This window comes from Peromyscus californicus, unplaced genomic scaffold (assembly GCF_007827085.1).
Source record: "Peromyscus californicus insignis strain IS unplaced genomic scaffold, ASM782708v3 Scaffold_10__1_contigs__length_136768540, whole genome shotgun sequence".
Classification (NCBI taxonomy): domain Eukaryota; kingdom Metazoa; phylum Chordata; class Mammalia; order Rodentia; family Cricetidae; genus Peromyscus; species Peromyscus californicus.
The window spans coordinates 116,573,562-116,588,278 of NW_026294391.1; the positions used below are offsets into that span (position 1 = coordinate 116,573,562).

Sequence of the window (14,717 nt, forward strand, 5' to 3'; positions counted from 1 at the left end):
TCAGAATCCATTGTGAATGCCTGTCCACACACTGAAGGTTTAGAAGGTTAACAGTGGCGACCTTTCTGCACCTGCCTACTAGCAGGGCACACTGAAGGATTTTGATATGTAAGGTCCTGGACTAGGTCCCTGGGCTCCTATTATAGTGGCAGAATTTTCTGTGACAGAATCCTCACTACCATGTACAAAGGAAGGCCACATTGAGATTCAAATTCATCAGAGAAGCTACCCTAGGACACAATGTCCTCCACAAAAGAAGCAATAAAGGAGGCAGCACTGTGATCACATGTAGCAAAATTTTCATTTAATGATGTATGACCTTTCCAAGTTCAAACCACCGTAGGGCAAGGCAAATGTGTCTGGAAGTTTGTAGGGTATAAAAGGTTGAACATTTCGTGTACTTACAAATTGCTAAAGGGATAAAATTATGTCTTAAGAGATAAATTCTACTGGAGTATGAGATCAGCGGGAGTAGAAAGAGCTCCGCCAGAGAGGTTCATTTTTCTTTCTCATCTGCTAATTTCTAATGAAGGCCAGGATGGGGATGGCAAGCTTTTCTCCTCCCTTTTTTCCCTCTGAAGTGTGGCTCCATCTTCCATGGTGCCCAGCACTTAGGATATTTATTCTCCTTTAAAGACCTCTGTGTGGGCATTGCCATTTGTCAGATGGGTTCTTGGCGTTGTTAATTCCTGTGACTGCTCTAGTCTGGAACATTCTACCCCTATTTTCTGTGAAGTTTGGGGGTAATGACTATGTCACCTCTAAGAATATATTCCTCCAGCTTTGTAGTAAAGCACATGCTGCAAAGTTTGAATAGTTTTGTACGTTTGTACGACGTAATTAGACAGGCAAACGAAGTTGGATAATCCAGGCTGCCCAAAGTTTCACTTAGATTTCTTGCAAAAAAAAAAAAAAAAAGTTTGTGAATTTGACATTACTAATATACTTTAAGTATTCCAACTTGTTTGTGCATTAGGTAATAAAGCCAACATTCCTAGATGTTCTATTTTATCTTGATTAATAGGTGTTTCCACACATAGAAATGACTTAAGTCAACTGTTAAAAATGAGTCCTAAAATAGTCCCTGGGAAGCCTGTTTTCTCCAGCTGTACACAGAGTCTGGGCTTAAGTATACTGTGGTGGGAAATCTGAGGTGATCCTGATTTCTCCTGGTTTTAAAATACAAAAAAAATTGTACTGCCAAAAGCGAAAACTTAGAAGTACTGAGACCCAAGGCCTTCTTATTGGTACTATTAACTTAGAGTTGGCTCCTTTAATGACTCCCTTGGTATGCTTTAGGACACTGTGTTAAAGGAATGATATGTAGGGGTGTGCTTTCATTGATGGGCATTTTCAATACACTTCGGTAAGGCATGTCCAGCCTACAACCCACAGACTACATGCATCCCAGGAGAGCTACAAACATGGCCCAACACATTTGTAGATCACAGTGTCAAAAGGTTGGACCCCCGCTCCTGGATACTTCTCTGTTCATTGGTGAGCTGTGAATTCTTTTGTCATTTGCATGCCTAGAAACTGAGCAGGTCACGTTCTGTAGGTGTGGGACTTAGCACTGAAGAACATGGGACTGACTGGCTCTGAAAATTCCTGCTTTTAAAGTGAGGAAGGCTTGGCACATACCTCTCTGGTATTCGAAACCTTTTCTTGAAAACCTCTAGATACCAGCTAGCCATAGTGGCTCATGCCTATAAAAATTTTAACAGTTAAGAGGTCAAAGTAGAAGGTTGACCACAAGTTCAAGACCAGCCCTGGGCTACAGAATTAGATAGACTTTGTCTCAAAGAAAAGCCAAGACAAAGCGCCTGGATACCCAGAAAGGGAGTTTGCTGTGTTTTCTAACATTTTTTCTTTTTGTATGACCCAGCACCTGTGTTTTCACCATAAAGTTAGAGCTCAGCGATACCAAAGGCAGGGCTCCTTTTAGGTGCAAATCAGTGCGCTTCTTGAGTATAGAAATCTTTAGAATCCACTAATGCTTTTCTAGACTTTGAAAGAGTGATAGTAAAAAGAAAGAACTCAGTAAGGGAGAATGACTGCTTTTCAAATATGGCCCAAGATGATAGGGTCTGAAGGGCTGATTCCATTAGGCTCGGTGTGCTGCACAGATTGTTCCCTTGCCATTGGTTCTTAGGAACCACTGATCATTTGAGTTCCTTGTAGTTATTCTTTCATTTTACTTATTTTGTGGTACCAAGGGTTAAAACCAGGGCCTCGTGTGTGTTAGTTACACAAGGATCCTGCCCCTAAGCTGTATTCTCAGCCTTTTGAAACTTAAAAAAAAAAATAAATCATGTGATGACAGTTTCATTACATTGTATTGGCTAGCTTTGAACTCATTCTGTCGTACAAACAGGCGTTGGACCTGTGGTCCTTCTCTATCAGTCTCCTGAGTAGCAAGGGTCGCAAGTCTGTACCACCAGGCTGACATGGCATATACCCTTACTAAAGAATCACTTGGTTTCTCAAATCAGCCCTTAGCAAGAAAACAAGAGTCTTGTAGGAGATGGAAGAGACCAGCTAGAACAAATGGAGAGTGATTTTCCATAGGCTCCAGGTACTCATGCCTGTAGGCGACAGGAAGTTGAACAGATGCCTCACAGTAACTTAGTAACTCGGGGAGATACGCCTGGCTTCCTTGTGTGTATGCACTGTGTATCTAACCTAGGCACACAAGGGAACCTCCCTGGTATTCTTCCCTATTGACCTGACGGTGATCGAACTGCGCTAGGCAACTGTTGTACAGAAACATGGCTCATTTGCTCCCTGGGTCAGCTCTTTGAGATGAGGGGCCTGGAGGTGGGAGTGTAAAGCAGTGGGCATTGTGTGTGTTCCATGGCTTCCTTTCCCTTGGTGAGTGACAGGCTGCAGGGACTGACTGACAGGGGTCTGAGTGAGAGTTCATCAGCCTCTGGCCGAGCCGCCCAAGCGGGTTCCCAGACAAAGGGTGTGGTTTCCTTAGCTCACTCTCTGCTATTTGGTTGCCTATGGCAACAAGATCCAAACAACTTGGACATGTGGTTGTATTTAAAAAAAAGCCTTGGGAATGGAAGCCGGAGCAGGAGTTTGGGGCCATTCACTTGGTGAAGAGCTGCGGTGAGTAGAGGGTGACTGCTCCTTTCTTCCCACTCTGCTACATTACACGCTGGACGATTAGTCGGGTTCAGATAGTCACAGTTCTTGGACTTCTAGCAGAAATTAAATAATTGCTGTCTGTTTAGTCATGTAAATTCCTTGTTTTAAGTGGGAGAGGAACAATTAGCACATGTGTAAAGAAATTGGGAACTAATAGAAACCCGAATTTGGTGCCTTCCTGGTGGCAGGAGTCTCTGAAAAATGACTTACTTGGCAAAGGGGCTACGGAAAAGCTAGCAGGGCTCTGGGTCTTGGCAGGCCTGTTCTGTATGGTTATCTAGGGCCACAGCTGGGGTGAGGGTTGGGAGCAGAGGGAGTTGGTGCATGCGAAGGGGATGGAGAGAGGAGGGTCTTGAAATGAATAGTTTAACCCTTTGCAAAAGTCAGTTTTCCAGATTATACTTGAAACTTTTGCGAATATACTGAAAGGTAACACTTGAGTGAATAGGCCAGTAATCATTGCTTTGACCTCAGAAAGATTTGATTTTGATTCTTCATAAAACTGCACCTCACTGTGGCAAATAATTCATAATTGCAAACGTGCCTGTGTCAGGCAAGAGTGCCACTCTGTAGCTCTGTTGCCCAGGCCTCAGCTATCAATAAAGTATCTGGGACAAAACTTTTTGGGATCTCCTTGAGGAATGAAACTGCTTCTGCTGTGTTCCAAGTCCACTTTAACATTTGAAACAAGTTTGTGAGGGCCGCAGGTGTGCCTGGTGGTAAGGACTTAGCTGTTAAACTTCTGTTCTGATTAATAGAACTGTGTAGATGGCAGGGAAGTGGGACCACCAGGAAACACCCCCCACCCCCCACCCCCCGCAAAGGTGACATGGTGTGAGGTGAAAGCTAGCAGGGAGGCTTCTGGCCCAGGAGCAGTGGGCCCGACCCTGCTGTGCTGCTCCTTTTGAATTGTCTGTGCTAGCCAATAGGGCAGCACACAGACCAGTGCTGTGGTGCACAGATACACCTGCCTTCCCAGTAGTCTTCTCCCTTTTCCTGCCCACCTCACCTTTCCGTTCCCCTCTCCATTCCTGGTCACTGTTTAACAATGGATGAATCTCCCAGAATCCCCGTGTGGTGACATTAGCATAAGCACTGGTCTACTTGTCCTCCTTAGTGTCCTCTGTGAGTCAGCATAGCTGACATGTCCCCAGGGAGTCACTGGCCCTTGACGTGTGGCACTTAGACTTCAAATCAGAGGTATTTTCTTCCTGGGAGCCATAGTGAAGTATCAGTTGCCGTGGCATTTGGTAACTAGCCAGGCTTAAGTGGAAGCTGGGCCCCGAGGACTCAGAGAGTTTTCCTAGCTACCCTTGTAGTTCCCCCTTGCTCATTTCTTCTGCTTGCTCGCCTCCACAGGTCCCTCCAGCTATAAGGTGGGCACCATGTCTGAGAAGTTCGACTGTCACTACTGCAGGGACCCCCTGCAGGGGAAGAAGTATGTGCAGAAGGATGGCCACCATTGCTGCCTGAAGTGCTTTGACAAGTTCTGCGCCAACACCTGCGTGGAGTGCCGCAAGCCCATAAGTGCTGATGCCAAGGTAACTTTGGTTCCTGAGGGGGAGCAGGGCAGGCTGGGCTTCATGTGTTTTCTTGCAGCCTTGTCAGCAATACCGCCATCTTGAGTTTTCATCACAGCAGCCTTATGTACTTGAGACAGGCTCTCGGCTTCCCAGGGTACTTCTGGTACCCCTAACATAAAAAGGGATAATACGGGCCTTGGCCAAGATGGCCCACTAAGGCCTTTGCCAGCTCTTGCGTTATACAGGTTGAATGGCTTTTTTCTGAAGTGCTTGAGTTTGGATTTTCTTATTTTATAATTCTTCCACATATTTAATGAAAGATCTTGAGAATGATACCCAAGTCTAAACACAAAACTTATTCCCATTCGGTTTATCCTCTGTGTACATAGCCTGAAGGTGATTTTGTACAGTGTTTTTATTTTTTAATTAAATATAATTATATCATTTTCTCCTTTCCTCCTTCCAACCCCTTTTGGGCATTCTCCAGCCCCCGCACTCTTTTTTCTCAAATTCATGACCTCTGGCCTCCTTTTCTTTTATTGTTGTTACTTTTTTAAAGTAATTGTGCGTGGAATGACATTTATGTGCTGTAGCTAAAGGTACTGGAAGGGTCTTGTTTTCCCCAGGGACACAGGATAAACTATGTGTTGTGCTTTGACATTGTGACTATGACCCAGCACATGAGACCAGATGTGCTTTTCTTCTGTGGGATCTATTAACCCTCAAAAAGCTTCAGATTTTGGAGCGTTTTGGATTTCAGATTTGTGATGAGGGCTCTCCTACCTCTCCTCTTATGTCCTTTGGGAACTATGAGGCTTTCGTCTCCACTACAGTATTCTTCCTGTTCCTCCTAAAAGCACTCACCACAGGGCATCCCCACATGGAAGGGGCTGACATCTGAGTGAGTAGTTACCTGGCCCTGGAGAACCTGGTATCTGATGGTAAGGCTCCTGCCGCTGCCCCCAGTGCCCCTCACAGTGGCCACCCTGCTCTGCTTGATGTCCAGGAGGTGCACTATAAGAATCGCTACTGGCACGACACCTGCTTCCGTTGTGCCAAGTGCCTTCACCCCTTGGCCAGCGAGACCTTTGTGTCCAAGGATGGCAAGATCCTGTGCAACAAATGCGCCACTCGGGAGGACTCCCCCAGGTGCAAAGGGTGCTTCAAGGCCATTGTGGCAGGTACTGGCCCCTTCCCACCCTCAGGGCAGACATGATGTGTGCTTGCTTGTCAGGGTGGGGCTAACATTGCTGTGAGCTGCTTTGAGATTTTAGCATATGTATGTACACATATACACACACGTCTATATGCGTACATATATATGCTCGCACACACGCACACACTCGGAGACTAAAGAACACTGGCGAGAGCAGTCTGTGCCAAGAGAATGAAGTGAAAAGTATGTAGCGTTTTCTCCTTTGGGTGTAGTAAGTGATCGATGCATGCTTCTTCCTCTGGCATTTTTGGCTTAGGTAGTCCCCCTCGTGAAACTCTTAAGTCATTGCAGGGGTGGAGGTGGGGGAGGGGGCGCTCAGGTACTTCCTCCTCAATAGTACTGCCAGGATCCCCACCTGTAACAGAAGCCTGGGTTGGCATGATTGCAAGTAACACACAAGGATAGGTTGAGGGAGGCCACTGACTGCAGGGCCTGCATCCCCTCCCCTCTGGGGGTGGGCTGGGGAGCTGAGTGGATGCAGCCCCCTGCAGAGCCTGTCAGTGGGGCTATCGGATTGCTTCCTTTGCAGGAGACCAGAACGTGGAGTACAAGGGCACCATCTGGCATAAAGACTGCTTCACCTGCAGCAACTGCAAGCAAGTCATTGGGACCGGAAGCTTCTTCCCCAAAGGGGAGGACTTCTACTGTGTGACTTGCCATGAGACCAAGTTCGCCAAGCATTGCGTGAAATGCAACAAGGTATGTTGTGGTAATTGTGCATTGAGTGTTGTTCCCTAGTGTTTGACAGTTTGCAGAGCTCTTGCACACGCACACTATCTCATTCCATCCTCATGATAGCCCTGTGACGTAGGAATTATTGTGCCCATTTTACAGACGAGGAGCCTGGGGTTAGAAAGCATTGCCACAGCTGTTTCTGGCTGTCAGTGTATGTGCCCCTCCATTCTGAGCCAGGCAGCCCTGACTCTGGAGGCCTGCCTCCTCTACTTCATTGGCTTCTGAAGAGGCTCACCATCTCTAGGCCTTGGTGTCTTCATCTGTAAATTGGGGATAATAATAGCACCTGCCTCCCATGGCTGTAATGGCGATGAAATGAGATACTGTAGACCAAAGCACCCAGCACAGTGCCTGGTTGTTGAATCTGAATCCCGGTGCTACACTCCCTGGTCTAGGCCATCACATCTGGAGGAATCACTTACCAGGATCAGCCCTGGCATGCCGAGTGCTTTGTGTGTGTTACCTGCTCTAAGAAGCTGGCTGGGCAGCGTTTCACCGCTGTGGAGGACCAGTATTACTGCGTGGATTGCTACAAGAGCTTTGTGGCCAAGAAGTGTGCTGGATGCAAGAACCCCATCACTGGTAGGCTAAAGAGTCCTTGCTAAGTCTGCCAGGCTAGGTTTTGTGCATGGTAACCATCTCTCATTTCCTGGCGTCGGTTTCATCCACAAAGGCCCCCAGACAATGCCCTTTTGCCCCTACCATTGTGGCCCCAAAGGCCCCCCCCCCCCCAAGTAGTTTGGATTATCTCCCAGGCCAGGTTAACCTTGCAATGCAGAACACTTCCTGACTACTGTTGACCAACTAACCATGCCAGTTTACAAGCCTGAGAGCAAGGCACTGCACAGGGGTGAAATGGGGGGGGGGGGGGGCAAGGGCAAGGGGTGGGAGGGGCTGGTGGCGGGAGAGCGAGGAGAGGGAGGGAGGGAAAGGAGGGAATGGGGAGGGCTAGGGAGGCTGGAAAGCTAAAACCTGGCATTATACCACCCCATAGTGGAAGGCTAGTGCAGAGGGGCCTGCTAGCAGGGTCATTTTTATTTATTTTTAATCTTTTTGTGATCAGAAGCAAAGCTAATCACTTCATTCCTCATCTTGCGGCCGCGATCCACGTGCCCTGAGCCCTTTCCCTTGCCTCCAATTTTCCCATCTCCCCGGGGAGCCTTGAAATGTACATTTGAGAAGACTTTTGCCATCCTCAGGGAAAAGGACTGTGTCAAGAGTGAGCCACCCAGTCTCTAAAGCTAGGAAGCCCCCAGTGTGCCACGGGAAACGCTTGCCTCTCACCCTGTTTCCCAGCGCCAACCTCCGGGGCAGGCATCCGGGTGGAGAGAGGACTTGTCCCTCGTGGGTGGTGGTTCTTTATAGAAAAAATCGAAGCTTAGCAGCTCCTCGAGGCCCGGTAAGTGCACACCCCACAAACAGCCCAAGTTTGCCTCCTGGTGGCCACTTTGATGCCATGGCCCTGACTTTAAAAGACACTGGTTATGCTGGGAGGTCGGTGCGCGTCACAGAGCTATAGTGGTGGTGGCATGGGAACAGGGGTTCTTGAAATCAGGGAAGCCATTGGCTGAGCTCTGGCATCTTTTCAGGTCCTTGACAGCCATAGAAGGGTTGCGGCGGCGCGGGGGACAGTGGCGGCGCGGGGGACAGTGCGCGGTGGGAGACAGTGCGCGGTCGGTCGAGTAGAGGGGAGCAGAGAGCCGGGCAGACACTGACTGTGTGCCTGTCGGCTCTATGATCGGGCAAGTTGTCGTTTTATCTCTGACTCCTGGCTTCCTCATCAGTCTTCATTCAGCTGTCTCTCTGTTTTCTTGTGCTTTTCCACAGGGTTTGGTAAAGGCTCCAGTGTGGTGGCCTATGAAGGACAATCCTGGCACGACTACTGCTTCCACTGCAAAAAATGCTCCGTGAATCTGGCCAACAAGCGCTTTGTGTTTCATAATGAGCAGGTGTATTGCCCTGACTGTGCCAAAAAGCTGTAACTTGACAGGGGCTCCTGTCCTGTAAAATGCTTTGTGTCCTTTGCTCACTCCCTCTGTACCATCCATAGGGGAAGAGTGGGTTTTCACCTCTTTAAAGTTGCTCCTTCTGTCTTTTCTCCCATTTTACAGTATTAATCAACCAAGGGCACACAGTGATCATATTAGGAATTAGCAAAGAGCAACCTTGCAGCAAAAATAATTTCTCTGTTGCTGCAGTGGAAAAACAAAAAAACAAAAAAAAACAAAAAACAAACAAAAAAAACTTAGATTGACTCTTCTGCATGTTTCTCATAGAGCAGAAAAGTGCTAACCATGTAGCCACTTGATGATGTAAGCAAGAAGCATAGGTGATAAGGCTCCCACTGAGATGCCTTTCAGGGCTCATCTGGGACCCACTGTGCGGTCACATGACTGATGTGCAAGAGTTGTAGCGGCTGCTCCAACTCACTGCTCACCTTATTCTGTGAGCAGTAAAGAACCTGCCAGAATGCATGGTTGAACTTCATCAAAACTCTGTCCTTCCTTCTGTTCTTTTGTGCTTTCACATGACTAACACAAATTTCCAGAAAATTAACATTTTAAACTTAGCTGTAATTCTTAACTGACGTTTCCCTGTACTAACGTTTGACTCCCCCACGTGGCGTGTTCTCTGAGTGTTCCTACTTTAAAGCCTGGAGCACACAGGTGATTTGGAAAGTCTAAGAAGATCTGAGAAACAAGCCTGTTTCAGAACAACATCGTCACAGTGACTACTTCTGGAAGCTTAACAAAACTAACCCTCCTGTTCTTTTTAATTTTTTTAAAAAATTTGTTTTAATTAATAGTAAAAATAGTTTATGGGTTTGGAAACTTGCATGACAATATTTGCGCCTCCTCAGACGTTCCTGCAGTTTTGAGAGACAAAAACTCTAGAGTGCCAGCTGAGCAGGCACAGGGCTGTCGTCAACAAGAATAGAACATTTCAAAATCGGGACAAGTTGAATCCCTTGTAACAGAGTTGTCTGCTCTTGGTCTGTGTTCAAGACTGCAAAGTCCTTTATCTTGTGATTCTTAGAACTTTCCCTCAAGAGTTTAGCAGGTCTCGGGGGCTGTTGGGGGTGGTTTCCCACCTCCTGCTTCTCTGAAATGCAGGATACCTACTTAACTGTATTCTCCATTATGATATTACATATATAAAGAGACAATATCAAAGTAAACATGTAATGAAAATACAGATTCATATATTACTGTAGCAGTGGTTGTAGATGCCGACACCTCATTTCCACATGTTGTCATTAGCTGTTTCCATCTAACGTTTCAGTGTATCCTTACGAAAATAAAGCAGCATAGAAAGAACACGTCTCCTGTCCTTTTCATTCTGCCCAGAGGAAGCACATGAATATAATGTGCTGCTGCCCCAGAAACTCGGGGACCTTGTTCCTGACATCAAGATATACTCAGTTCAGGCCGGGCGGTGGTGGCGCACGCCTTTAATCCCAGCACTCGGGAGGCAGAGCCAGGCGGATCTCTGTGAGTTCAAGGCTAGCCTGGGCTACAGAGTGAGTTCCAGGAAAGGCGCAAAGTTGCACAGAGAAACCCTGTCTCGGAAAAAAAAAAAAAAAAAAAAAAAAGATATACTCAGTTCAATGCTATACACAAACCTGTTGCACTGCTCTGGTCCAGTTTTAAAAAAAAAAAAGTCTCAAAGTGTTGCCCAGATTTCCACATTCCACAAAAGGCAAGAACTGATGGTTCTTACTTGGACAGGCTAGCACAGGCAGGGAGCATCCCCGATGAGGCCACTTGAGAAGGAATCGGGGGTTTTCCTCCCTTCCTTCCTTTCCCTTTGTTCCTCTCGAGCCTGGGATCCGTGTGCTGTTGTAGCTTCATCACCTGCCCTTCCTGCCTGCATCCTCCCTGTGCTTGGGGCATATGTCTCCTGTTGGGAGACTGGGGAGAGCAGAGGGAGAGGCTGGCTCGGTATAGTGTGCATCTGTGTGGTTGGAATGCCTGAAGCTCATCCTCTTACCCATCCACACTTCCCCTACCCTGGGGGTGATTTTAAGAGGGCCCAAGGGGCCAACTGCAATGGCAGTGGCAATGGGTGACTGCTGTGCTCCCTTCCTGTGCCCAGTCCTTCCTCCCATAGGATGCTCTAAAAGCCTTGGGGTAACTTTGATAAGCTACACTTCAGCTAAAGGTGGGTTGGAGGGGTGGCAGCGTTAGGCTTTCACAAGCCCCACTCTAGCAAAATAAAAATTTGTCCTCTTTGGTGGGTGTCAGACTCTTGAGAAATCCTGGGATCGGAATGGTCTCTCTTCTTCAACTGAAGCATTTGCCGTCTGAGAAGGGTTGAGACCTGTCAGAATCCACCTCAAGCCTTTTGTCCGTTGTGCTGCAGACTGAACCCAGACCTCTTAATGATCATGAAGAGTGTGGAACTTCCCCCTGGGTGTGTCTCTTTTTAGAGAGGTTACCTGTGGAAGCCCCCCTAAACCACTGAAAGAGCCTATCTGGGTTTCTGAGGCCCCACCTCTGCACCATGCCGGCATCCTCCACCTCTGTGAGCTCTGCTTTTCTTGCTCTCAGCCTCGTCGTTCTGCCCAGCACCCCTTCCCTTCCCAGAGTTCCAAACCCCCCTCCCCAGCATGAGGGGTGTGGCCTCCAGTCCGGTGGCCGCTCGGTCTCTTCTCAGCTTCATGTCCCTGAGTCTTCACTGACTCCTGCTTCTATCACTTCAGCCGTTCTTTCATGGCCTCAGCCGTCACCCCTCCTGTGCTTCTACTGCGCTGGAAAACGTCAGCTGGTGTCTTGACTTGTGCTGAAGAAAAGTCGCATGGCCTAAAATGCCCAGAACCACCTGTACCACTTGCTCCAGCCTGCAATAGTCACTTCAACACCCCCCCCCCCAAAAAAAAAACAACGCCCTGCCTTCCTTACCCAAGAAACAGGCCCACCAGGCATGTCTCTGCAGCTGTTTGCCCTCAACACTGATCTTTAGAAGCAAACACGTCCTTCACACTGGGTCTAATCTCAACCAATGCTGGGCCCATTTTCCAGGTGAGAAAAGCACAAGTTACACAGCTCATTGGAGAGAGGCCATTCTGGGCATACTACTAGTATGTCAATTATGACTGCACTGTCACAGAAATGGACATATCAATAAGGAAATTCATCAGGATACCCACTACTTTAGAAGACACCTATTTATTGTATGACAGGGCTCAAGAAAAATGGGGTTACATATGTAGTTACTACACTGTCAGCAGAGAGGCATCATCAGGGTAAGAACATAGCAACCTATTCCAAACGGGAATGACTGAAGCCAGGTTGCCTGGGTTCAAATCCTAGGCAAGTGATGACTCACTAAGCTTATTTCTCACTTAAAATGAGATAGAATGGCTCATTTCAAAATCGTATGCATATGATAGGATCATAGGAGAGCTTAGTGGGGACTGGTATCACGTTAATATGCAATCGGTGTTAGCAAGGATTCTGTCTGCAGCACCAGATACTACTGCTTTGGTGTCTTTGACCTACTCTACAAATCACACTATACCACTCATGGAGCGTGTGGAGGGTTGATCCAAGTCAGACAGACTCGGATTTGGACACTAGTGCCACCACTTTCTAGGCGGGTGATTGAAATACATATCAGTGTCTGTGTATTGCCATGTTGTTTTAGGTAGAAATACCCGCACACGTGCCTCCCAGAGATGCTGTGAAGACTGCCCAGTTTGGCCTCCCTAGGATCTGGCACTTTGTACATGGATACCAGACTTCAATGGCCTCATTGCAGCTGGGGAAGTCAGGAAGAGTGGCTAGGGCCTATGGGGAAACAGGAATGCTGGGAACGGAGACCTGGCTGCTGCTTTGACTAATTGGGGAAGACACTGAGAGTGAGCATTGACCTTTGGCACTAGCTACTCCTATGTCTGAACACCCTAGCTCTAGGCACAGAGAGTGGCCTTTAGGAATGAAAATGCCCAGGGATTGCAGTAAGGGTCCCTTTGCCTGATAAGGAGGGCCCAGAGGGGAGGCAGCATATGACCACACCTAGCAAACTGGCAGCTTCCTCAGCTGGGGTTCCAGTCTTTGGAGTCCTCTGTAGGATTCCTTGTAGTACCCATGCTGTACTTCTGGGGAGTCTGGGCACTGAGCCTGTTCAAAGCATCATTCTACATGTTGTGGTCATGGTAACAAGGGCATAGTTAGTGCCCTGCACTGAAGAATCTGTGTCCCTTAGGGGACAAGATATAATAATAGGAAGGACAATGTGAAGAAGCTAACACACGGAGAGTGGTCTTACAAAGTCTTAGCACCTTGGAGCTGTGAACAAAACACAGTGGTTCCAACAGGTGGATTGATAGGACCTGGTGCTGACAGGAATGAGATATGTCTAGATTGTGCTGATTCAAATATACATAGAAAATGCTAGAATGTTGGCAAGAGATAGCTCAGGTGGGTAAAGGTATTTGTCACCAAGCCAGATGGCCTGACTTTGATTCCCAGCCCCCACATGGTGAAAGAACTGCAATTTATCTTCTGACCTACGTCTACATGCATGCCATGAGACACCCACCACCAACCACACAAAGTAAGTAAATGTAAAAAGAAACCCTCTAGAATAGTAAGCAAGGAATGGTTGCCATAGTCTTATAAACATCAGATCACAAAGACTAGGGATAAATACGGGCCTAGCTGTATGAAAAGCAAATATAAGTGAGGTAAAGCATGACTAACAGATTGAATTAACTGATGGATTTGTTCAGTGGGAATTTCCATCTTCCAGCTTGAGTCACCTAGAGTGCTAGGATTACAAGCATTGTGCACAAACCATATTTTAATATTAGAACCTTGGAGCCAGGTGGTGCTGGTGCACACTTTTAATCCCAGCACTTGGGAGGCGGAGGCAGGTGAATCTCTGTGAGTTCAAGGCCAGCCTAGTTTACACAGTGAGTTGTAGGACCACCAGGGCTACATAGAGAAACCCTGTTTGAAAAATCTTGAAAAATAAAAAAACAAAACAAAACATTAGAACCTTGGGCCAGTAAGATGGTTCAATGGGTAGAGCACTTGCTATGCAAACCTGATAATCCGAGTTTGACCCTTGGAACAAGGTAAAAGTGGAAGGTGGGAGAGAACTGACCCCCAAAAGTTGTTCACTGACCTCCACAAACACACTGTAGCCCGCATGTTCCCACACTCACGACAATGACGATGACGATGATGATGATGATGGAAGCCAAAAATTATGCAGGCATGTCAGGACATATGTCAGGCATGTTACAGTAATGCCACAAAGAAATGTGTACATTAAGAGCATCCAAACTGCCTCACATTTATAAAGAAAATAAAGGGGGAAAAGTTACAAGTTGGGGAGATGGCTCAGTTGGTAAAGTGTTTGCCTCTTAAGCATAAGACCTGAATTTGATCCAAAGCTCCCACATAAAACCTTGGGATGTGGTACTCATACTGGTAACTTCGGTGCTAGGGAGGTGGAGACAAGACTAGCCTAATCAGTAAGCCGCAGGTCTCAGTGAGAGACCCTGTCTCAAAAAATACAGTGAAGGGCTCCCGAGGAATGACACGAGACTGATCTCTGGCTTCCATGTGCATATACATATATGTGTGCATACCCCACACTCACATGTGTACGGACCTGAACATATATATGCCCCCCATAGCATTTGCAAAAAAATGTTTCCATCAGAGGGAAATACCAAATCTAAGGGTTAAAAGGGCCAGGGGTGGAGGAAATGGGTTTCTTTGAAGAGAATGTTTTAAAACAAGACAGTGGGGATGGTTACACAACCTTGTGCCTACATACTTGTGTTAAAATGGTGATTTCTAACTGGGTGAAATGGCTCATACCTGCAACTATATGGGAGGCTGAGTCAGAAGGCAGCTTGAATTCACAAGTTCATGACCAAACTGGGCAACACAGCAATATCCAGACTCACTAACTAACAAATAAATAAACAATAGCAGAATGTAATTAATGCATGATTATTACATTATTTACTGTAGTGAAAAGGAAAAAACAAAACAAAAAGCCTACTTTAACAATGGACCTCAGCTATAACAGCTCAGGCGGCAAAGAATAAAGACTGGTTCTGCTGGACTGTG

At 46.9% G+C, this 14,717-nt stretch overlaps 1 protein-coding gene across 6 annotated transcripts in view; it reads left to right on the forward strand.

The window, feature by feature from the left end:
- Fhl1 (four and a half LIM domains 1) overlaps positions 1 to 8,897 on the forward strand; it is a 60,594-nt gene extending 51,697 nt beyond the window's left edge. For 3 of the 6 annotated variants that reach the window (XM_052739769.1, XM_052739777.1, XM_052739785.1), the window contains exons 3-8: positions 4,513 to 4,694; positions 5,683 to 5,857; positions 6,422 to 6,591; positions 7,023 to 7,209; positions 7,827 to 8,026; positions 8,455 to 8,897. In XM_052739769.1, the coding sequence (XP_052595729.1) occupies positions 4,539 to 4,694; positions 5,683 to 5,857; positions 6,422 to 6,591; positions 7,023 to 7,209; positions 7,827 to 8,026; positions 8,455 to 8,538 (972 nt within the window). In that variant the 5' untranslated portion in view covers positions 4,513 to 4,538 and the 3' untranslated portion in view covers positions 8,539 to 8,897. The remainder of the gene's footprint in view (positions 1 to 4,512; positions 4,695 to 5,682; positions 5,858 to 6,421; positions 6,592 to 7,022; positions 7,210 to 7,826; positions 8,027 to 8,454) is intronic. The other 3 variants (XM_052739808.1, XM_052739801.1, XM_052739793.1) reach the window with 2 other exon arrangements.
- Positions 8,898 to 14,717: the final 5,820 nt, after the last annotated feature.